The sequence below is a fragment of the Prionailurus bengalensis genome, chromosome B4, assembly GCF_016509475.1.
Source record: "Prionailurus bengalensis isolate Pbe53 chromosome B4, Fcat_Pben_1.1_paternal_pri, whole genome shotgun sequence".
Taxonomy (NCBI): Eukaryota; Metazoa; Chordata; class Mammalia; order Carnivora; family Felidae; genus Prionailurus; species Prionailurus bengalensis.
The window spans coordinates 102995094-103017825 of record NC_057358.1 but is presented as its reverse complement, the minus strand read 5'-3'; the positions used below and the strand labels follow the sequence as shown (position 1 = coordinate 103017825).

The window sequence follows — 22732 nt, the reverse complement described above, 5'->3', positions numbered from 1 at the left end:
GAAATATATTTATATAAGGCACCTGGGTGGCTCAGTCAGTTAAGCGTCTACCTCTTGATTTTGGCTTAGGTCATGATCTCATGGTTGTGAGACTGATCCCCGCGTCAGGCTCTGTGCTGGGTGTGGAGCCTGCTTCAGATTCTCTCTCTTTTTAGGCCCTCCCTCTCTCTCCCGTATGTATATGTGTGTGTGTGTATATATATATATATATATATATATATATATATATACACACACACACATAATACACACACATATACATATATATGTATACATATATATATGTCCACATACACTCTAATTTTATGTATATTTTATACTCATATATATACTCATAAATTTTATATATATTTATGCTGTAGCCTCCTAAGTGTATAATAGCATTGTGTCTAAAGAAAATGTATATACCTTAATTTAAAAATATTTATATGCTGACCATAATTTGAGCTTTCAGCAAGTTATAATCACTGTAACAAATATGATAATAATGAAAAGCCTTGAAATATTGTCGGAATCACCAAAATGTGACATAGAGACACAAAGTGAGCAAATGCTGTTGGAAAGTGGCTTGGATAGACTTGCTTGATGTAGGGTTGCAACAAATTGCAAATTGTAAAAACCACAGTATCTGTTAAGTGCAATAAAACGAAGTATGCTTCTGTAAGTACTGGGAAGATCAGATTTGCTCAAAAAATAAATTATGAAACTATACTTAATTAAACAAATGCTTTATTCCACTAGACAGTTTATAATAAAATATATTGGGGGGCATTTATTCTAGAATTTATTCTAGAATGTAATTATACTCGTAAGTTGCATTTATCTAGCATCTGGAATTTTATATCTGTTACATCAAAAGCAACCTCCTTTTAATCAGTAGTTTTAATAACTGTATTTGAAGGATAGTATTAAATTATATCAAATAGAATGTATGCAGTTTATTCAGATATATTTTATATTGCTGGATTATTTCTTTTCTATATTTCCAGCGCTTGTACTTTTTTTTCATATAGTTTCGTCCCTCTATTTAAAGTGTTTGTTTCTTTGTGTCAGAAATCAGAAATAGAATTTCTCATCAAGTAATTTTAAAGTTTTTTATTTTGTATAAATTGATTGCCTAATTATTTTCCAAGTACTTGATGCCAGTACAGTGGGAATGTATCATACCATTGCTCCTGCACTCTCAACTGGATTTGGATAAATATAACTTAAGTATTTTTTGTTCGGAGTATTTTAACATTATATCAAAGTAATGAATAACTTACATAGCATAAATAATTAGGACTTACCAGTTAACCATATTCGAGACCTTATTTCTCTGGAAAAAAATAAGAATATTTTATTGTATTATACTGCATTACCTTACATAATCTGTTAGAGAAATTTAGAAAAAGTCATTAAAATGAGGAATTTTTTTCCTTATATTAAAATATTGTCTAATTCTAGATTAAAGGAGAAAGAAAAGAAAATCGGTTTGAACAGGCTGTCCTCTGGCACTTAAAGTATTTAACTATTAATAGACATTAATTTTAAAGAGTATAGGTAGGAGCTGTGGAAATACTATGAAGTAAACTGTTATGGTTGTATAATTGTAATTGTATAATTATACATTGTTGAATACTCTTTCCTTAGTACTTTTAGCAGTTCCTGTAATCACAGATTTATTTTTCACTCATTTTTTTTCCTGTTGTGTAGGAGAAAGATAGTAAAGGAACTAGGCTTGCATATGTTGCACCTACAATACCAAGACGACTAGCCAGTACATCTGACATTGAAGAGAAAGAAAACAGGTGGATTCATTATGATTTGCTTTATGTTTTTACTATCAAATCTTTATTACCTAGCATGACAATGAAAACATGAGCATTGTTGTAACTCTGTGGGATATATGGATTGTGGGAAGAACACCAAATAGAAGGTCCTGAGGAGATGCAGATTTGTATATTCATGAAATGGCAAAATCAAAACAAAACACATTGTAGTTGGGACAGTGGTGCCAGATGAGGTCACAAACTAATCTAGTACAGACTCTCCAAATAGTTGAAACCTACAGAAAAGGAGAAAGAAAGGAGAAAAAGCTCTTAATCACTGTCAACATTTTAGTTTCTTTCTTCCTATTTTCAGCACATGGGGTATGAGAACTTTAAAATATAGTTGTAGTCATGTTATAACATCCAGTTTTGTGTCTTGACTTTTTTTTTTTTTTTTACCTCACATCTCATACGTAGTCTTATGTGTTCATACATATCTTCAGTAAGCGTTGGTTTTCATCAGTGCATTATGTTCCATAGAGTAGGTCTATTGAGGTTTAAGTAACTATTTCCCCTCTCCAAATATGGACATTTAAATTGGTATTTTATGATCATAAGTAAAACTTCTGTAAATATCTTAATTTTCCCCACTGTAGTTAGGATTATACCTTAGGGATAGAATCTTAGAACTGGAATTACTTTCATTTCTTAATAAATATTCCAAAGTATTTTCTTAAGGGATTTTACTAGTTTCTGCTTCTACTAATGTTTTTTAATAGACAGCTTTCTTAATCCTGTTTTAAAATTATATACCAGAATTTAAAAGATACTCTTTTCACAGAGACTCTTCAAGTTTACGAACGAGTAGCTCCTATACAAGAAGAAAATGGGAAGATGATCTCAAAAAGAATAGCTCAGTTAATGAAGGATCAGCTTACCATAAAAGGTAATATAATTCTTAAGTAACTTTTATGCATTCTTTTATAAAAATATGAGGCAGTTTGTTTGGAGCCCTCAATTTAATATCATTAAGAAAATACGTGCTTTCATTGTTTAAATAAAACGTCATTTAAAAGTCCAGGATATATATTTAGAGGTAGATGAAAATTTGTTTTTACTTTTATATATATTATGTACAATTAGATTTGATATATTAGGAAACATCTTTTAGATTGTAGCATATTTAGAAGGAACTCCTTATATAATTGACTAGAGAAGTTGAAATAGATCAGTGTCTTAATTGATCTGGGCATTATTTAGTGACCTGGAAGTTTCCACTTTTCTTAGAACTCAGAGAGATGGTAATTTCTTGAATTGAAATGTTGGTAATGTCATATTGGAGAGGAGGGGGGACAAAAACCATAAATATTTTCTCTGTTAAAAACAACCAAAAAGAAGAGTAAAAGATGAGCAATTATAATATAGGCATGGGTCACTCCTAAGGATGTGACTCATTGCTAAAATACTTTTCTTCAAAAAGGTTGATCTTAACTTTTCCTGAGTAAAACCAGACCTAAGTGTTTTGCTCAGACCCAGCCTGGCATGACCATATGGTCTGTTGATAGTTCCAGGAACATAAAATATCAGATCAGAACATGTTTGAGTCCTGTCCAGGGAGGTGGGAGGCAGTAAAATGATACACTACCAAATTAGTGAAATCATCTAGACTCTAGCAAGTTGTAGATGCAACTCTTGGTGCTGGAGCCGGTGGTGTATTTAGGAACACAGTTTTTTAGATTTTTCCTAGCCTTGTGTATCTGTGTAATGTATAGACATTAACTGTAGACTACACATACAGACACATCCTATATAGATATGACTCTTTCCTTCAGTTGCTCCTTTGGTAGAAGACAAGATGATTTGATTAGTTCTAGTGTTCCAAGCACCACATCAACACCAACAGTTACCTCTGCAGCTGGGCTTCAGAAAAGCCTGCTTTCCAGCACAAGCACTACTACAAAGATTACAACGGGTTCTTCCTCAACAGGCACACAAAGCAGGTGAGTCACAGATAACATTTTGTGTTCAGGCCTACTGTGTGCTTATGTATGTGCATGCATTTTTGTTTAGAAGATTGTGGGGCTCTGGATTTTTTCATTTACCTTTTAAAATTATTTACAAGCAAAAATTGGTCCCAAAAAGAGGCAATTATGCATGTCTGGGGGAAAACGAAGTTCTTGAATTATTAACTTTTCTTGAATCAGGCTGCTTAAAATGTAAATTTCTCCCTTTGACAGCTCTGGGTGAGACTTCTGGTTCATAGTTCAAAGATGTCTTGCCTCATGTTTTAAAAAAATCCATCCCTGTAGTCACATGTTTCAGCTGCTAGAAAGTGCTTTCATTGTTTAGCTGTTTTCCTTTTCTCTTTTTGTGTTGCTGCTTATGATGCGATAGTACCTCAAATCGTTTGTGGGCTGAGGATAGTACTGAAAAAGAAAAGGACAGTGTTCCTACGGCAGTGACCATCCCTGTTGCTCCAACTGTTGTAAATGCTGCAGCCTCAACCACAACCCTGACTACAACTACTGCTGGCACTGTCTCCTCCACATCAGAGGTCAGGGAGAGACGCAGGTGTGTAAAGGTCCTAATAGAACTGCTGATGTATCTTGCTCAGTGCTGAAAGTTGTTTGTTTTGCCTTTTAACCTTGTCAAGTTGGTGACCATCTCTTCAGTAGGTTAATAAGTGAAATAACCTGTATCAGCTCAGAACTACATGAACTGATGTAATTGGCAGTTACTAGCATTTAGGCTTGGTGACTCCCTCTGACAGAATAGATGTTTTTGTTTCAAGGAAGTGAGCCAGACACTACTCTTCTTAGCCATCTTCATTTTTTTTAGTGGTTGTTTTCATTCAAGATGGTTTTGTGATGAAGATCTAAACACACCCAGTCACACTTATGGAAGACTAGATGTAACATGACAGAAACAGATTTTTCATTCTTCTGTTTCCTCCTATTATTAAAAAATTTGATGGATGTTAAACTGTTTTTGTTACTTTCGAGACTTTTCATTTTAAGATTCTCTTGAAGAAAGGCTTCTTGGGCATATGTGTAAACCAAATCATTTTTAAGCACTTTGAATACGTTCTCTTAGTTTTAATTCAGTACATAAAAGGGACTCATTAATTAAATATTTTAAAGGATTTATGAATTTATTTTGTGTGCTTAAATGTTAGGAGCGTTGCTCACTTCTTCATGCTGCTGCTAATTGGCTTGGAATTTCAGATGTGGAAAGGAACTTACCTCTTTTGTGATAGCCTTGCTTTACATAAGAAACTAAGACCCAGAGATATTAAGTGACTTTTCCACTTTTATTTAATGAGAACTAAGGCGAGGCCCAAGATTACAGGAGAATCAGTCAAGTGTTTTTCCTGCTATAGCATGCATAGTTACTAGCTTTGAATTTTGTTTTTCCTCTTGAGAAAAAAAAAATCTTAAAAAACTAAATGTGACCTTTTTTGTATTTTATTCCTTTGAGATTAAATTAGCTACATAACTGGTGTTTTGATTTTTATTTTGTTTTGTTTGTTTACTAAAATACCAACCAGATTAACTTTGTCATAGTTATGGCATGTAGTGTTCATATACAGGCTTTGTCTCTGGTGCTTATCAAAGTACATGGCCTGTAGTAAGTTATTAATGTCCTTACAGTAATATTCGTGGTGAATATATGAAAAGTAACAAAACATTAAATTTTTAAATGTTAAACATTTTCTTTCCTATCATTGCATCTTTATTTTTTGTCAGCATGATTATGTTTTATTACTATTTCTATGGTAAGATTTAGTGATAGTTCTATAAAACCATTAAAAGCAGTTAGCATTTTGTGATTTGAACACCAGTATAGGTCATACCATATTTTAATAATTCTTCATTTTTCTATACATTAATGTTAGTTTTAGGCTTTTGAGGTGTTTTCAAGTCAGACCACATAGCCAACAGAAATTAGAAGATCATAGGCAGCCATCATTATTTTTGAGTGAAAATCAACTTGAGGACTTTGCTTTTATGGAGTAGGGGAAGTTAAAGGGAAAAGGTTAGGAATCCTTGGTTTTTTACTCCTTTAATCCTAAGGTTAGAATGCTCTCCAGGTCAGAATTTCTTCTTCTGTAACATAAGTATTTTATTTATATAATTTTTAACTTCTAGACTTGTTGTTGGAGAAAGTTGAGTTTTAGGTTCTTAGAATTAATCCTGGAAGACATTAGATTGAGAATTAAATATTTGGAGATATTAATAGAACAGAACAAATTTTAATAGCATAAGAAACAAAATGTATCTGTTGACATTTTCCCTGGTGTATATTACAGAAATTTTGTTTGTCTTACTCATTTTCAGTGATGTTTGCAATAATAATGTTTGTGTTTTGTTTCACGTCAAGTAATTGTTTGCAGTTTTGAATACATTGTTGACCTCTTCTGTTTGTCTTCCAATTAAATTTTGTTAATGGTTTTGAAATGTGTATAGTTGAATATTTGTCCTCAAAATGTATATATTATGATTTAAGTATATATTGTGGCTAAAAAGATAAGTTAATCCATCTATGCTATTTTAGGTATCCTCACATATATACTTTCAGATGTTATGCAAAGTTACCAAACTCACTATTAAATTCCACTATTCTATTCTTGAATTTTGTTTTTATTGATTAGGATTGGATGAGGATTTTCTGTTTTTGTTAAGATTTCCAATGGATTAATAGTGGTAGCAGAGTGGGAAGTAGAGAAGAAAAGTTAGCTTTAAATAGCATGATAGCAAATTCTTTCATTTTTTAAGTGTTTCTAATTCTCCAGTTTTTTTCAAAATACAAAGCAGTATCTTACTAACAAGTTCAAGTTTGTAACATGAATTCATGTGGAACCGTTGCTTTGTATAATTATTCTCCTCCACCTTTTTCCCTTGGCTCAGCCAGCTTGCATTTGCTCATTTATCTTCCCTCTGCAAGGAAAAAAGCTGAATGAAAAAGAAGGGTTGTTTTCAGTTTTTTAAAGATGTTATTTGTTGATTACCCAAAATATAAATATTATAAATAAATATATTTCAACCAATAAATCAGTGAAATAATAAATAGAATAATTGGAATTATTAGAAAATCCTTATTTTAAAAATAACCTTTCAGTAGCTCAGAAAATTGTAAGCCATCTAAGACTACTAAGGAGTAAAATTATGCACCCTATATAGTTTTAAGAAAGAGATGTAGTATGATATAGTAAGTTAAGGCAGCAGTGGAGTTTGAGGGGCAGCTGGGTAGCTCAGTTTGTGGGATCAAGCCCCACATCGGGCTCTGCTGGCAATCCAGAGCCTGCTTGGTATTCTCTCCCTCTCTCTCTCTCCTCCTCCCCCGCTCTTGCACTTTCTCTCTCTCTTAGAATAAATAAATAAGCTTGCTTTCTTTCTTTCTTTCTTTCTTTCTTTCTTTCTTTCTTTCTTTCTTTCTTTCTTTTTTTTTTTTTTTAAGGCAACAATAGAGGAGGGCCTAGATGGCTCAGTCGGTTAAGCGTCCAACTCTTGGTTTTGGCTCAGGTCATGATCTCATAGTTTCATGAGTTCAAGCCCCGCGTCGGGCTACCAGTGCAGAACCTGCTTGGGATTCTCTCTCCCTCTCCCTCTGCCTCTCCCCTACTCACACTGTCTCTGTTTCCCTCAAAATAAATAAACTGGGGGGGGGGGGGGGGGGGGGAGGGGAGGCAGTAGTAGAGTTTGATATATTCTGCTATCTTTTTGATCAGCTCTTTTTAATTAAACACAAAATATATGAATTAACTTTCTTGTCTACGTTTAATTCACAGAGGTCTGCTCTATACAGGAACCCCAAGAGAGAAGGAACTGAATGCCAGATGGGGACTCTTAAAATAATAGGAAACATATTTTATATTACAAATTGATAGGCTAGATTTTTATGCTGATTTGGAGCAAATGTAAGGAAAATTTAAATGAACAGAAACAGATATTGTAAGTCTTTTGACTAGTAATTTTTATCCCCTTAACCTACATATGTTAAACCAGATATGATAGGGAGATTTAACTTTTATGGCAACTTGAAACTGTTGAAAAAGTAGTGAGGCTCATTTGAAGAGAGTGTGCTGGTTGATTAGTTCTGTTTGCAGAACATGGGGATTAAAAGAACAAATGGCAATGCAGATTTCCCAGTCGTAAACTATATGTGAAAATTTTGACCATTACATAGAGGAGTCAGATTCAGTAGTCCATGTTCATGCTTACTTTCAGAACAGCCCTTGAAATACTGAAGTGATACATGCAGCCATCTGAGCTGTTCTAGTTTTTCTGTTTAACCAGATTTGCTACCACATTAAGGTTTCATCTTCTTTTATTCTTTTCTTCTCCTCGTCTGGGAGAAGTCCAAAAAGCAATACATTGCATAGGGACAGTGGATGCATAAGTAAGTACCAAATGAATCGCTAAAAAAAAAATGGCCATTAGGCCATATTTTCCAAATTGATGTTTCACAGAGCACTTTTCCACATGTAACAGGTGTACCATAAAAGTATGTTCTACTTAATAATCTTAGGAAATACATAGTTACAGTTAAACAGGTTTCTTCCTTGGTTCTTCTCAGAGCCTTTAACATGTTGTGATTTTCCTGGAGATGGTTAGAATGTATAACATTTTCCAAATATGTATAACCAACTTCCAGAATAAACAAGCTCCTCACTCTATTCTGGAATTAATTTTCTTAAACTAAACCTGTAATAACAAGTTTATTATTACTCTTTTTCACCTTTAAAATGACTTGTCCCAGAGAAATCACTGGAGTTATTACAAAAGTAGGGAATAACGGTTGTATCTAAATAAAAAGCTTAAAATTCACAAGAGTTCATATACAGACAGGATGAAAATTAAATAGTAGGAGAAAGAGAAGTATCAAGCTTAGTGTAGCTTGAGCATTCTGGGCCATCAAGAGGACAGGCATCCTAACCAGTTGTATTCATCTCTCTGGATCTGTGCATTGGTACAGATGAAGTCATATGTTGCAGAATCTCTAAAAGAAAGTCAAACTAAAGAAATGCTGGTAACTAAAATGCTTTATTTACCCGGGGCACCCGGGTGGCTCAGTAAGTTAAACATCTGACTCTCGATTTCTGCTCAGGTCATGATCTCATGGTTCGTGGAATCAAACCCTGCATTGAGCTCGGCACTGATAGCATGGAGCCTACTTGAGATTCTGTTTCCCTTTCTCTCTGCCTCTCCCCTGCTTGCTCTCTGTCTCTCTCTGAAAATAAAAATAAACTTAAAAAGAAAGAAAGAAAGTTGTATATAGTGAATTTTTTTTCTTGCCCTACACTTTCAGGAGGACAAATTAAAAGCAACAGACCAAACAATTAGAAATGTAATTTTTTAAAACATTAAAATTTGAGGGGCACCTGGCTGGCTCAATGGGTTAAGTGCCTGACTTCGGCTAGGGTCATGATCTCATGGTTTGTGAGTTGAAGCCCTGCATCAGTCTCTGTGCTGATAGTGCAGAGCGTGCTTGGGATTCTGTCCCTCTCTCTACCCTTTCCCACTCATGCTCTCTCTCTCTCTCTCAAATAATTAAACTTAAAAAAAAATGAAACTTAAGGTTATAAACGTAAATCTGTACCAGTATTTTCATAGAAACCAAATTTGGTAAACTAGAACTCTTCAATGCTTGAATCATGTGGGGTGTGCCCGATTTGTGAGATATATGTAGTGCTAGTATAGTAGCAAAAAGACATAATCTTTCAGGATATTCTAATGTTTATTTATTTTTGAGAGGGAGAAGGAGCAAACGGGGGAGAAGCAGAGAGAGAGGGAAGCACAGAATCTGAAGCAAACTCTGGGCTCCAAACAGCACAGAGCCCAGTGTGGAGCTCAAACTCATGAACCATGAGATCATGACCTGAGCCTAAGTCAGATGCTTAATCGACTGAGCCATGTAGGCACCCCCAGGATATTCTAGAAACCTAGAGATGAAAACATATGGATAAAGAGAAAAAAAAATAAGTTATGTCATTATGAAATAGTGCCCTAGGTTATTCAACCAAATAGAGAAAATAGGTGATATTTTCTCAAACCAGATGAAAAAAACAACTTAAGTCAAAGTAAAGTAGTGAGAGGATTTTCATCTTTCTCTAAGTTTGTTGGATGTCTCAGTCAAGTGAAAATACCCTCCTGAGAAGTTCTTGACTTACCTTGCTTAAAGTTGATCTGTAATTAGAGTAGAAGCAACAGAGAACCTGTCCTCTAGTACTAACTTTAACCAATAAGTAAGAGTTAGTTGATGGAATCGAGGCAACGAGGATTTTGGTTGACAAGTGACCTTGTCATCTTAGGATTAATTATTCAAGGAGGTGAATCCTAGGAATAATAAATCATGTATTCTAGTTTCAGACAGATTTCTAAAAACTTAAGAGTGTGAAGCAAAAGACAGAGAAATCAAAAGGAATGGGGCTCTCTAAAAGAATTGTGAAGAAACTGAAATGATTCTAAGGAGTTGGAGGTGTGTTGTGTTCTTTGAACCTAGAGCTTTAAAGGACACATAGAAAGAATAAAAGATAAGGCATAAAACTGAGAATAAATTCTAAAGTTTGTTATGGATATATGAATAGTTTCAGGAAGTTTAAGAACAGAACAAGTTAAAAATTGGAAAGCATAGTAAATCTAAAAAAAGAACGCTTTTAAAAAGTTGAGCTTTTTAAAGGGGAGGGGCAGGTGATATAAACTAGATAAATTTAATTAACAGCATAGACAATAGAAATATTCTATTTCTGAGTATTGTATGAGAAATGTGAATTAGATTGTAATATAACTAAATAAAGTATTAACAATTGAACTTCCCAAGTAACATTGATTATTGGAGGGAAGTTATTTTCTGTGTCTTGCACGGCTCTGTCTTTTCTTATTCAACCCTTTAATTAGTTATTAATCTCTTGACATGGACATATGCTTTGAAATTGTGCATATCCTTAGACAGGATGAGGCATAGGCTTAGATCAAATATAGTGAAGTGATTGATAAGATTGATAATTGATAAGATCAGATATAGTGAAGATAAAGGTCAAGTTCTTTTTATATTAGAAAATCAGTAACCAAGAGTAGGATGCTGATTTTAAAGCAGTTTATGAATAAAAATACTTGAATTTCTAGATAACTCAAAGTGTGAACAAGAGTATGATGTCTGCCAAAAGCATCATTAATAAATGCAGTGACAGGAGTGCAGGGAGTGTTGCTTGCTCACTAGTCATCCCATATGTTAAATGTTGCCTTCACTCCTAACCATTCTAACCATGAAAAGACATTGACAGTCTAGAGTTTAGCCTTCACGTATCATCTAGCATGGTATTGCAGGGAATCAGCAAAGGGACTAAGAGGACTCATCACATGGCTTTTCAAAAGAAAAACAACAAAACTGTGGTTAGGAAGAACTTGAAAAATATAAGTTAATACTGATTATTTTCAATCTAAAACTTTATCAGATTGCATTGTTGAATTTTCGTGATGAATGAAACCATTTTTGGAGACTTTTTCTTAAACTAAAATGCTTACCGTGTATTCATTCATACATTCGTATGTAATTCACAGATACTGTATATCCAACTAACAATTTTTATTTATTACTGTAGATCATACCTCACTCCTGTTAGAGATGAAGAGTCTGAATCCCAAAGAAAAGCAAGATCTAGACAAGCAAGACAGTCTAGAAGATCAACACAGGTATGTTTAATGTGTATAATATATAAAGCTTCAAATTGCCTTTCTCTTTTTCACTTCTCTATGAAAATATTAATGTCATTGGAGCACCTGGCTGGCTCAGTCAGAGGAGCATGTGACTATTGTTCTTGGAGTTGTGAGTACAAGCCCCGTGTTGGGTATAGAAATTATATAAAGAAATTTTTTAAAAACTTAAAAAAAAAAAAAAAAGAAAAAAAAAGAAAGAAAACACTGATGTTAGTATATAATGTGAGGAAATCTTAAAGATTGCTTTAGTAATTCTTTCCTAGCCTTTTGTGTATTACATTTAATCTAATTAATGTTAGTATTATATTTAATCTAATTGGCATATACCTTTGTATCTCTTTGCATATTTACTTTTTGTTTCTTAGATGGTGTCTGGCACAGAGTACTCAATGCGTGTTAATGAATTAATATGATGTCTAATAATTAATAAAGAATTCTGTAAATATTTGGAGTTGTGGGGAATAGGTCTATTGTATTAGATATTTCAAACAGCTAATGTGCAAGTACCAGGAAAATGTCACTCAGTCTAGTTAGCATCTCCTTAACCTCCTTGCCATTCTAATTATATCTACTATATCATTTTGTGTCTATCCTTTCCCATAGTTGAGGCGCTCCAAAGTCCAGATTCAACTCCTTGATCCTTACTTTTATTAGTATTTCATTTCAAGCTGAACTGTTTGTTAAGGTCTTAACATATTCTTCCTGCCTTTGTACCTTTACTTTTTGAAATCTCACCTGTTCTTTAAGGCTTATCCTTTAAAAATTATTTCTTTACTGAAATTTTTTTCAGTAAATACATATGTATGTGTTTATACATATGTATTATACATATATATACATATATATGTTATACATGTTGTATGTATATATTTATGTTTTTACATATATATATATATAAAACAGAAGTACATATAAATTCAGTGTATAAACAATGTATATATCAGCTTTTCCTTCTTTGTACTTCTTAGGAATATTTATATTCATATTCATGTGATAGTACTGTCATCTCCTCCCCTTTTTTTAATTTCTTAAATATAGAGACTATTTCTTACATGTATTTTGTCTTTTCCAGCACCTATTACTGTGCTTGCTCATGATGATTCTTCATAGAATGAATGTGACTTGCCCACTAAAAATTTTGTTCGAATTTGCAAACCAATTCCAAACGTGTATTTGACTTCCAATACATTCATATTAAATTTGTCTACTTATAAAATATTTCTTTGAAACAAGCTATACTGCTTCTCATTCTTAAATTTACCTTTTTAATGTACAGGGAGTAACACTGACTGATCTTCAGGAAGCTGAAAAAACAATAGGAAGAAGTCGTTCTACCCGAACCAGAGAACAAGAAAATGAAGAAAAAGAAAAAGAAGAAAAAGAAAAACAGGATAAAGAGAAGCAAGAAGAAAAGAAGGAGTCAGAAACATCTAGAGAAGATGAATATAAACAAAAGTACTCCAGAACATACGATGAGGTAATAGTGTACCACCAACACAGCTAGGTCAAATGGTATGACTAGTTTTGTGACTTTCAGTATACAAGAGATTTATATACCGACGAACTATATACAAAATACTCCAAAGGACCAGAAATCTGAATTATTTTGAGATGATTAGAATGTTATTTTTCTTTCAAAATGAACCTGTGTTTAGATGTTTTTAACTGTTAAATGTTTTACGTGGGAATTAATTTTAATATTTCACAGACTTACCAGCGTTACAGACCAGTATCCACTTCAAGTTCTACCACCCCATCCTCTTCACTTTCTACCATGAGCAGTTCACTCTATGCTTCAAGTCAACTAAACAGGCCAAATAGTCTTGTAGGTATAACTTCCGCTTACTCCAGAGGATTAACAAAAGAAAATGAAAGAGGTAAGAAGACCTTTGTTTCCTTCAAATAATCCTTTGAATTTTTTTTTTTCTAATTTATAGTTCTACAGAAAAGAAACAACTTTTCTAAACTGGGAGTCATTCCATTTTTTCTTTGAAAAAGAAGATGATGGTCAAAAATAAGAAGAGTAGAAAATAAAAATAGGAAATTATGTAGTCTGGCATTGTTACATATATCTTTATAATTTAAGACTTCACGGGGGCGCCTGGGTGGCGCAGTCGGTTAAGCGTCCGACTTCAGCCAGGTCATGATCTCGCACTCCGTGAGTTCGAGCCCCGCGTCAGGCTCTGGGCTGATGGCTCGGAGCCTGGAGCCTGTTTCCGCTTCTGTGTCTCCCTCTCTCTCTGCCCCTCCCCCGTTCATGCTCTGTCTCTCTCTGTCCCAAAAATAAAATAAAAAAACGTTGAAAATAAAAAAAAAAAAAAAAAAAAAAAAAAAAGACTTCACAAAAAGCATTATGTACACCAACATAGAAAAGTCAGCATAGAAGAACTGGTGGGAGACTATTTCTAGGAGCTGTTTATTAGTGCCTGAAGTTACTTCTTGCCTATTGGATCATATCTTTAAATTTTTTATATGTGAATTGTTTTAAACTAAAATCACTTAAAACACATGTAGTGTCCCTGCTAAAACAAAATGGTTTTTATGCTTATTTCTTGAGAAATAGATTTCTTTTTCAGTGATATGTTGGCATATTGATAATCACTATTAACATTTCTTATTTTTTCATATAAACTTTCTATTTAAATTTTAATAATTTAAATTCCTACTTTAATTAAGAGATTGGTACTAAATAAAATTATTTCTAATTGTAGGTGTTTTATATTTTAAAAGAAAATCCCACAGTATTAGTCATGATAATATCAGTAATCATGAAGGATAAACTTCAGAAAAATTAAGTTTTCCCCAATTTTCAGCTGACTTTTCTTTTTTTGGTCATTGAGATATTTCAGTTCTTTAAAATACTAAGCGTGAGGCTCACATAATGGTTTGTAAAAACCTTGAGCCAACTTTGAAAATTAGGGATATTTGCATAAAAGTTTAGATTTTCATCTTCTATTGAAAAGTGGGAAGATTTAGCAACACTGTTTCTAATTCTCACATATCAACGATTGGCTAGAGGCAAGGAGTAAGTTACAGCCCCTCACCCCTTGGAATAGTGCCCTCCTGGCCCATTTTATCCATTTATATTATCTGGATGGCCACTATATGCATTGGAGTTTGAGATCTTTGCTCTAAACCAATTCCAAAAACAATTCTGAAAAAACTGGTTGGCACTATAATTTTGAAATTTCTTTTGCTGTGACTCTTTGCTAATGGCACAGGAAGGAGACTTTTAGAAATAATTTCTAACATTACTTTGTTCCATATAGATGTCTACTTTTTAAAACCTATTTGAAGGCCCCTTTATAGAATGTAAGTCTAAAGCTATTTTAACTATCCTAAGAAGGAAACAAATTTTGAGACTATATTTAAAAAAAAATTTTTTTTAATGTTTATTTATTTTTGAGAGAGAGAGTGAGACACAGAATCCAAAGTAGGCTTCGGGCTCTCAGCTGTCAGCACAGAGCCTGATGTGGGGCTCAAACCCATGAACCGTAAGATTATGACCTAAGCCAAAGTCAGACCCTTAACCAACTGAGTCACCCGGGCACCCCAAGACTACATTTTATGTTGACGTGTTTTAAAAGATAAATATTTTTTCCAGAAAAAAAGAGTTTGTTCTTAGATACTATCTAATAGAAATGAAATGAATACTGTATTTATTCTACCGAATGAGGATTGGGAATAGTAGAAACAGAAACTGAAAAACTCGTTCTATGTCTGCTAGCTGTTCCATCATTAAGAACTGTTTGTTTTCTTCGAAGTGTTAACTTTGGGTATAGTAACCCTCTATCAAACATTAATAACTCGAGCCCTGTTTTCTTCATAGGATTCAGTTATTTTCTGTTCAGCAAATATTATTAAGTATGTCTTCAGGCAGATGTTTTGTTTCAGGCACTAGGAAAATGAAATAATAAAAATTAGTTCTTGTCTTGATCAAGAACCTGTCTAATGGGAGATACAAATACATGCCTAAACCAAGTGTTTTATAGGAATGCTGAGGGGGCAAAAATAATTCTGACTGGAAAATTTTAGAAGCCTTTATAAAGGAGGTTGATTTTGAAATATGATTACTACATTTTTCTTATAAAATACTGTCAAAATACGTTGCTACCATGTGGTTCATTATAATCCTTAACAGAGGGAGAAAAGAGAGAAGAGGAAAAAGAAGGAGAAGATAAATCACAACCTAAATCAATCCGAGAACGACGACGACCAAGAGAGAAAAGGAGATCTACGGGAGTTTCATTTTGGACACAAGATGTGAGAACCTATTAAAATATAGCTACTTGATAGTATACTTAATCTTTCTAGAAGTACATACTAACAATTTCTTACATGCCTCAGATTACGTGTGCTTTTAGCTCATCACTGAATTTTGAGTCCGGTTATTAAATCAGAAAAGTTCTTCTCTATTAGGATAGTTAATGAGTACTTAGATTTTTGGTATTACTAAAAAGCAGTTCTGTCCCAATTTTGGAATAAAAATAATAATGGCTGTTATTAAAAATAATATATATATTAGTGTATAGTGGCTGAAGTGCTGCTTTATCCTGGAGATTTTTGAAAGAATGATGCTTTACATATTTTTATTATTATTATATATTACTTTCAAAGTATACAACATAGTGATTCAACAATTATATACAAAATGCCCACCGCAGTAAGTATAGTTACCGTCTCATTATACAAAGTTAGTACAATATTATTGACTACATTCACTCACTATGTGGTACTTTTCATCACTTTGACTTATAACTGGAAGTTTGAACCTCTTAATCCCCTTCACCTATTTCACCTATCTCACCTATCTCCCACCCTTATCCCCTTTTGCAACAATCAGTCTGTTCTCTGTATTTATGAGTCTGTTTTTGGTTTTTTGTTTGTTAATTTGGGGGGCTTTTTGATTCTACATGGAAGTAAAACATGTGGTATTTGTTTTTCTCTGTTTGACTTATTTCTTTTAGTATAATACCCTTTAGGTCTATCCATGTTGTGAATGGAAAGATTTCTTTTTTTCTATTTATGGATGCATAATATTCCATTGTATCTATTTCCACATCTTTTTATTTATCTCTAGATGAACAGTTGCTTCCTTCCCTTGGCTATTGTAAATAATGCTACAATGAACATGGGGATGAATAGTCTTGAAGGATTAGTGATTGGGTTTTCTTCAGGTAAATTACCCAGCAGGGGAATTACTGGGTCACATGGTATTTCTATTTTTAATTTTTTGAGGAAGCTCCATTGTGTTTTCCATAGTGGCTACACCAATCTGCATTCCCACCAGCAGTGCACAAAGGTTCTCTTTTCTCTATGTCCTTGCTAGCACTTGTTATTTCTTTATGATGCTAATCATTCTAACTGGTGCAAGATGTTATCTCATTGTGGTTTTTATTTGCATTTCCCTGATGATTAGTGATGTTGAACATCTTTTCATGTGTCTTCTGGCTCTTTATGTGTATTCTTTGAGCTTATTTATTTTGAGAGAGAGAGAGAGCAGGGTAGGGGCAGAGAGAGAGGGAAAGAGAGAATCCCAGGCAGGCTCTGCGCTGTCAGCACAGAGCCTGATGCAGGACTTGGAACTCACAAACCTGAGCCAAAACCAAGAGTCAGACACTTAACTGACTGAGCCACTCAGGTGCCCCTCTATGTGTCTTCTTTAGAAAAATGTTTTTTCAAGTCCTCTGCCCATTTTCTAATTGGACTTTTTTTTTTTTTTTGGTTGAGTTATACAAGGTTTTTATATTTTTTGAATATTAGCCCCTTACCAGATAATATCGTTTGCAGGTATCTGCTTGCATTCAGTAGATTGCCTTTTCATTTTGCTGATGGTTTCCTTCATTGTACAAAAACTTTTTAATTTGATTAGCACCAGTTGTTTATTTTTGCTTTTGTTTCCCTTGCCTGAGGGGACAGATCCAAAAAATTATTGCTAAGGCTGATAACCAAGAGTTTACTGCCTATGTTTTCTTTTAGGAGTTTCATGGTTTCTGGTCTTACATTTAGATCTTTAATCCATTTTGAGTTTATTTTTGTGAATGGTATAAGAAAGTGGTCCGGTTTCATTCTTTTGCATGTAGCTGTCCAGTTTTCCAGCACCATTTATTGACGAAACTTTCTTTTCCTTATTATATATTCTTTTGCTTTGTTGAAGATTAATTAACTTATATACACGTGGGTTTATTTCTGGCTTCTCTGTTCTGTTGATCTGTATGTCTATATTTGTGACAGCACCATAATATTTTGGATAGGATGGACATTTTGACAGTATTTTTCTAGTCCATGAGCATGGTATATCTTTTCATCTCTTTGTGTTATCTTTCATCATAGTTTCTTTACTTCTCTTTTGGCTAGTTCATTATTAATGTATAGAAATGCAACATTTTTGCATATTGATTTTGTATCCTGCAATTTTACTGAATTCATTTACTCTATTTTTTTGGTGGCATCTTCAGAGTTTTCTATGTATGGTATGTCATCTGCAAATGGTGATGGTTTTACTTCTTTCTTGATAATTTAGATGTCTTTCATTTCCTTTTCTTATCTGATTGCTGTGGGTGGGAATTCCAATAGTACTATATTGAATAAAAGTGGTGAGAGTAGATAGACATCCTTGTCCTGTTTCTGATCGTAGAAGAAAAGCGTTTAGCTTTTCACTGTCAAGTATGATGTTAACTATGGGTTTTTCATCTATGGCCTTCATTATTTTGAGGTATGTTTCCTGTAAACCCACTGGGTTGAAAATTGTTAATATGTTGTATCATATTGACTGATTTTTATATTGCACCTTTGCATCCCTAAGATAAGTCCCATTCAATCATGGTGAATGATCCTTTTGATGTATTTGGTTTGCTAATGTTTTGTTGAGGGATTTTGCATGTATGTTCACCAGTGATATTGTTCTATAATTTTCTTTTTCTGTAGTGTTTTTGTTTGATTTTGGTATCAGGGTAATCCTGGCCTTATAGAATGAATTCTATAAGGACACATTCTTTCCTCTTCTGTTTTTTAGAATAGTTTGGGAAGGATAGGTATCAGCTCTTTAAATCTTTGGTAGAGTTCACCTATAAAGCCATCTGATCCTGGACTTCACTCTTTACCAGGCATTTTTTGATTACGGATTCAATTTCATTACTAGTAATCAGTCTGTTCAGATTTTCTACTTCTCCCTGATTTAGTCTTAGAAGATAATATGTTTCTAGAAATGTCCATTTCTCCTAGAATGTCTAATTTTTTGGCATGTCATTGTTTTTAGTAGTCTCTTATTCTTTGTACTCCTGTGGTGTCCATTGTAACTTCTCTTTCATATTATATTTTATTTCAATTCTCTTTTTTTGATGAGGCTGGACGAGTTTTAAAGAACCAGCTCTTAGTTTCATTGCTCTTTTCTGTTGTTTTTTAGTCTGTATTCATTTATTTCTGCTCAGATCTTTATAATTCCCTTTTTTCTACTAACTTTGGGCTTCATTTGTTCTTTTCTTAATTCCTTTAGGTGTAAAGTTTGATTGAGACTTTTCTTGTTTCTTGAAGTAGGTCTGTATCGCTATAAACTTCCATTTTAGAATTGCTTTTGTATCCCAAAGATTTTGAACCATTATTTCCCTTTTCATTTATCTCTGGGCAATTTTTTATTTCCTCTTTGATTTCTCCATTGACCCCATTGGTTGTTTAGTAGCATACTGTTTACCACGTGTTTGTGGTCATTGATTTTAGTTTCATACTATTTTGGTCAGAAAAGAGCTTGATAAGATTTCAATCTTAAATTTATTGAGACTTGTTTTGTGGCCTAACATGATCTGTCCTTGAGAATGTTCCATGTACATTTGAAAATACTTCCATGAATTTTGTTTTTGGATAGAGTGTTCTGTATGCATCTGTTAAGCCCATCTTGTCTAATGTGTCATTCAAAACCACTGATTTTTCTTTCTCGAAGCTCTGTCCATTGATATAAGTAGGGTACTAAAAGTTCCCTACTATTGTATGATTTTCAGTTATGTCCTTTATGTCTGTTAATATTTGCTTTATGTTTCTAGGTGCTTCTATGTTGGGTTCGTAGATATTTACAATTCTTCTATTCTCCTCTTGAATTGATCTCTATCATTATGTAATGCCCTCTTTGCCTCTTTCTACAGTCTTTGTTTTATTTTTTTTTTTTATGTTTATTTTGTGAGAGCGAGTGCAAGTTGGGGAGGGGCAGCAAGAGAGGGAGAGAGAATCCCAAGAATCCGAATCCTCACTGATAGCACGGAGCCCCCAGCAGGGCTTGATCTCATGAACCATGTGATCATGACCTGAGCTAAAATCAGGAGTTGGACATTTAACTGACTGAGCTACCCAAGTCCCCCTACAGTCATCTTCTTTTTTTTTTTTTTTTTTTTTTTAACATTTATTTATTTTTGAGATACCAAGAGAGACAGAGCTTGAGCATGGGAGGGGTGGAGGGAGAGGGAGACACAGAATCTGAGGCAGGCTCCAGGCTGTGAGCTGTCAGCACAGAGCCTGAGGCGGGGCTCAAACTCATGAACTGAGAGATCATGACCTGAGCCAAAGTCGGACACCCAACTGACTGAGCCACCCAGGCACCCCTACCAGTCTTTGTTTTAAAGTCTCTTTTGTCTGGGGTGCCTGGGTGGCTCAGTTGGTTAAGCACCGACTTCAGCTCAGGTCATAGTCTCACGGTTCAAGAGTTCGAGCCCTGCATCAGACTGTGCTGACAGCACAGAGCCGCCTGCTTTGGATCCTGTGTCTCCTCTCTCTCTCTCTCTCTCTCTCTCTCTCTCTCTGCCCCTCCCCTGCTTGCGCTTGCTCTCTCTGTCTCTCTCTCTCAAAAATGAAAAAAATAAACACAAAAGAAAAAAATTAAGTCTCGTTTGTCTGATCTTGGTATTGCCATCTCGGCTCCCCCCGCCCCCCCATTTGCATGGAATATTTTTTTTCTATCCCTTCACTTTTAGTCTGTGTGTGCCTTGAGATCTGAAATCAGTCTTTTGTGGGCAGCACGTAGTTGAGTCTTGTTTTTTTAACCATTTAGTCATCCTTTGTCTTTCCATTAGAGCATTTAGTCCATTTATATTTAAAGTAATTATCGATAGGTATGTACTTACTGCAGTTTTGTTCATTGTTTTCTGGTTCTTTTTATAGTTCTCTGTTTCTTCTCTTACTCTCTTCCCTTGGATTTGATGACTTTCTTTCATGGTATGCTTGAATTCTTTTCTTTTCAATTTCTGTGTATCTATTTTAGGTTTATAACATTCTATGTATGTAGCAGTTTATCTTGTTAATGGTCGTCGCTTAAGCTCAAACACATTTTTTTAATGTTTATTTATTTTTGAGAGAGAGAGAGAGAGAGCACCAGCAGGGGAGGGGCAGAGAGAAGGAAATAGAGGATCCCAAGTGGACTCCACGCTGACAGAAGAGAGCCTGATGTGGGGCTCAAACTCATGATCTGAACTGAAGCCGGGTGCTTAACCAAATGAGCCACCCAGGCACCCCAAGTTCAAACACATTCTAAAAGTTTTTTTACTCCTTCCTCCATATTTATATATATGACATTATTTCCTCTCTTTTTCTGTGTGTATCCTTTAACTACTGTGTGTAGATATAATTAATTTTTACTACTTTTGTTTTTTTAATCTTCATATATTAGCCAGTGACATTTTTTCCTTTTATAATTTTCTTATTTCTAGTTATGGCTATCTCTTTTCCAGTTATAGAAGTCTCTTTAACATTTCTTATAAGGCTAGTTTAGTGGTGATAAAGTCCTTTAACTTGTTTGTCTGTGAAACTCTTTATCTCTCCTGCAATTATTAATAACCTTTCTAGGTAAAGTAAGCTTTTGGATGTAGGTTTTTTTCCTTTCTATACTTTGAATATATTATGCCACTCCCTCCTGGCCTGTAAAGTGTCTGCTGAAAAATAATCTGATAACATTACAGGGTTTCCCTTGTACAAAACTAGTTGATTTTAAAGATTCTCTTTATTGGGGCCCCTGGGTGGCTCAGTCAGTTAAGCGTCTGACTCTTGATTTCTCATGATTGTGAGATCATGGGACCGTGCTTGGGGTTCCACACTGGATGTGGAGCCTGCTTAGGATTCTCTGTCTCCCTCTTCCTCTGCCCCTCCCCACCCTCGTCTGTCTCTCAAAAAAGAAAGAAAGAAAGAAAGAAAGAAAGAAAGAAAGAAAGAAAGAAAGAAAGAAAGAAAGAAAAGATTCTCTTTACTGTTAATTTTTGATGTTTTATTTATTATATATCTTGGTGTGGACCTCCTTGAATTCCTCTTGTTTGGGGATCTGTGTGCTTCCTGGACCTGGATGTCTGCTCCTTTTCCCAGGTTAGGGAGGTTTTTAGTTATTATTTCTTAAAATAAGTTTTCTGTCTCTTTCTCTCTCTCTTCTCCTTCTGGGACTCCTATAATGTGAATGTTAGTTCACATAATGCTTGATGTTGTCCCAGAGGTCCCTTTAACCTATCCTCATTTTTTCTTTTTGTTTTTTTAGCTTGGGTGCTTTCTACTACTCTGTCTTCAAGATGGCTGATTAATTATTTTGCATTCTCTAATCTGCTGTTGATGTTAATGTATTTTTCATTTCAGTTACTGTATTCTTCAGCTCTGATTGGTTCTTTTTTATATTTTTCTTTGTTGAAGTTCACACTGAGTTCATCCATTATTCTCAAGCCCAGTGAACACCTTTATGACCATTACTTTGAACTCTGTATCAGGTATATTGTTTATTTCCATTTCATTTAGTTCTTTTTCTGAGGTTTTGTCTTATTCTTTCATTTGAAACCTAACTCCTGTTTCCTCATTTTGTCCTACTCTCCGTGTTTGTTTCTCTGTATTAGGTAGGTCAGCCATGCCTTCTGGTCTTGAAAGTAGTGGCCTTGTGTAGAAAGGGTTTTGTGGTGCCCTGTAACATGACCCTTCTGACCACCCGTCAACAGGACCAGACACTCCAGTGTATCCCCTGTGTGACCTGGGTGCACTCTTCTGTTTTAACTAGGCCATGAGTGCTCCAGGGGTGTTGGTGGGTGGGCTGGCCCTCATCCTAGCTGGCTGAAGCTACAGGGATGGCTCTCCTCCTTTGAATGTGCTCCAGCCACCACCAGGCTGCCTGCTAGGTGTGATGGGCAGTAATTGTTTTCCGGGGACATCAGTCCTGACCACGACTGTCCACCAGGTATTGCACAGCAGGAGTCACTGTGAAGGGGTACCTGCCAACACGGGTGGAATGAATGGGGACCATCCACAGGGAAAGCTCGG

General features: G+C 34.6%; 1 protein-coding gene across 9 annotated transcripts in view; it reads left to right on the top strand.

The window, feature by feature from the left end:
* The window catches only part of PPP1R12A (protein phosphatase 1 regulatory subunit 12A), a 160097-nt gene that overhangs the window by 111246 nt on the left and 26119 nt on the right, over positions 1-22732 (top strand). For 4 of the 9 annotated variants that reach the window (XM_043561596.1, XM_043561593.1, XM_043561597.1 and 1 more), the window contains exons 11-18: positions 1696-1790; positions 2593-2697; positions 3584-3751; positions 4146-4322; positions 11353-11443; positions 12744-12944; positions 13176-13344; positions 15609-15730. In XM_043561596.1, the coding sequence (XP_043417531.1) occupies positions 1696-1790; positions 2593-2697; positions 3584-3751; positions 4146-4322; positions 11353-11443; positions 12744-12944; positions 13176-13344; positions 15609-15730 (1128 nt within the window). Of the gene's footprint in view, positions 1-1695; positions 1791-2592; positions 2698-3583; positions 3752-4145; positions 4323-11352; positions 11444-12743; positions 12945-13175; positions 13345-15608; positions 15731-22117; positions 22192-22732 lie in introns of all 9 variants that reach the window. The other 5 variants (XM_043561601.1, XM_043561599.1, XM_043561602.1 and 2 more) reach the window with 4 other exon arrangements.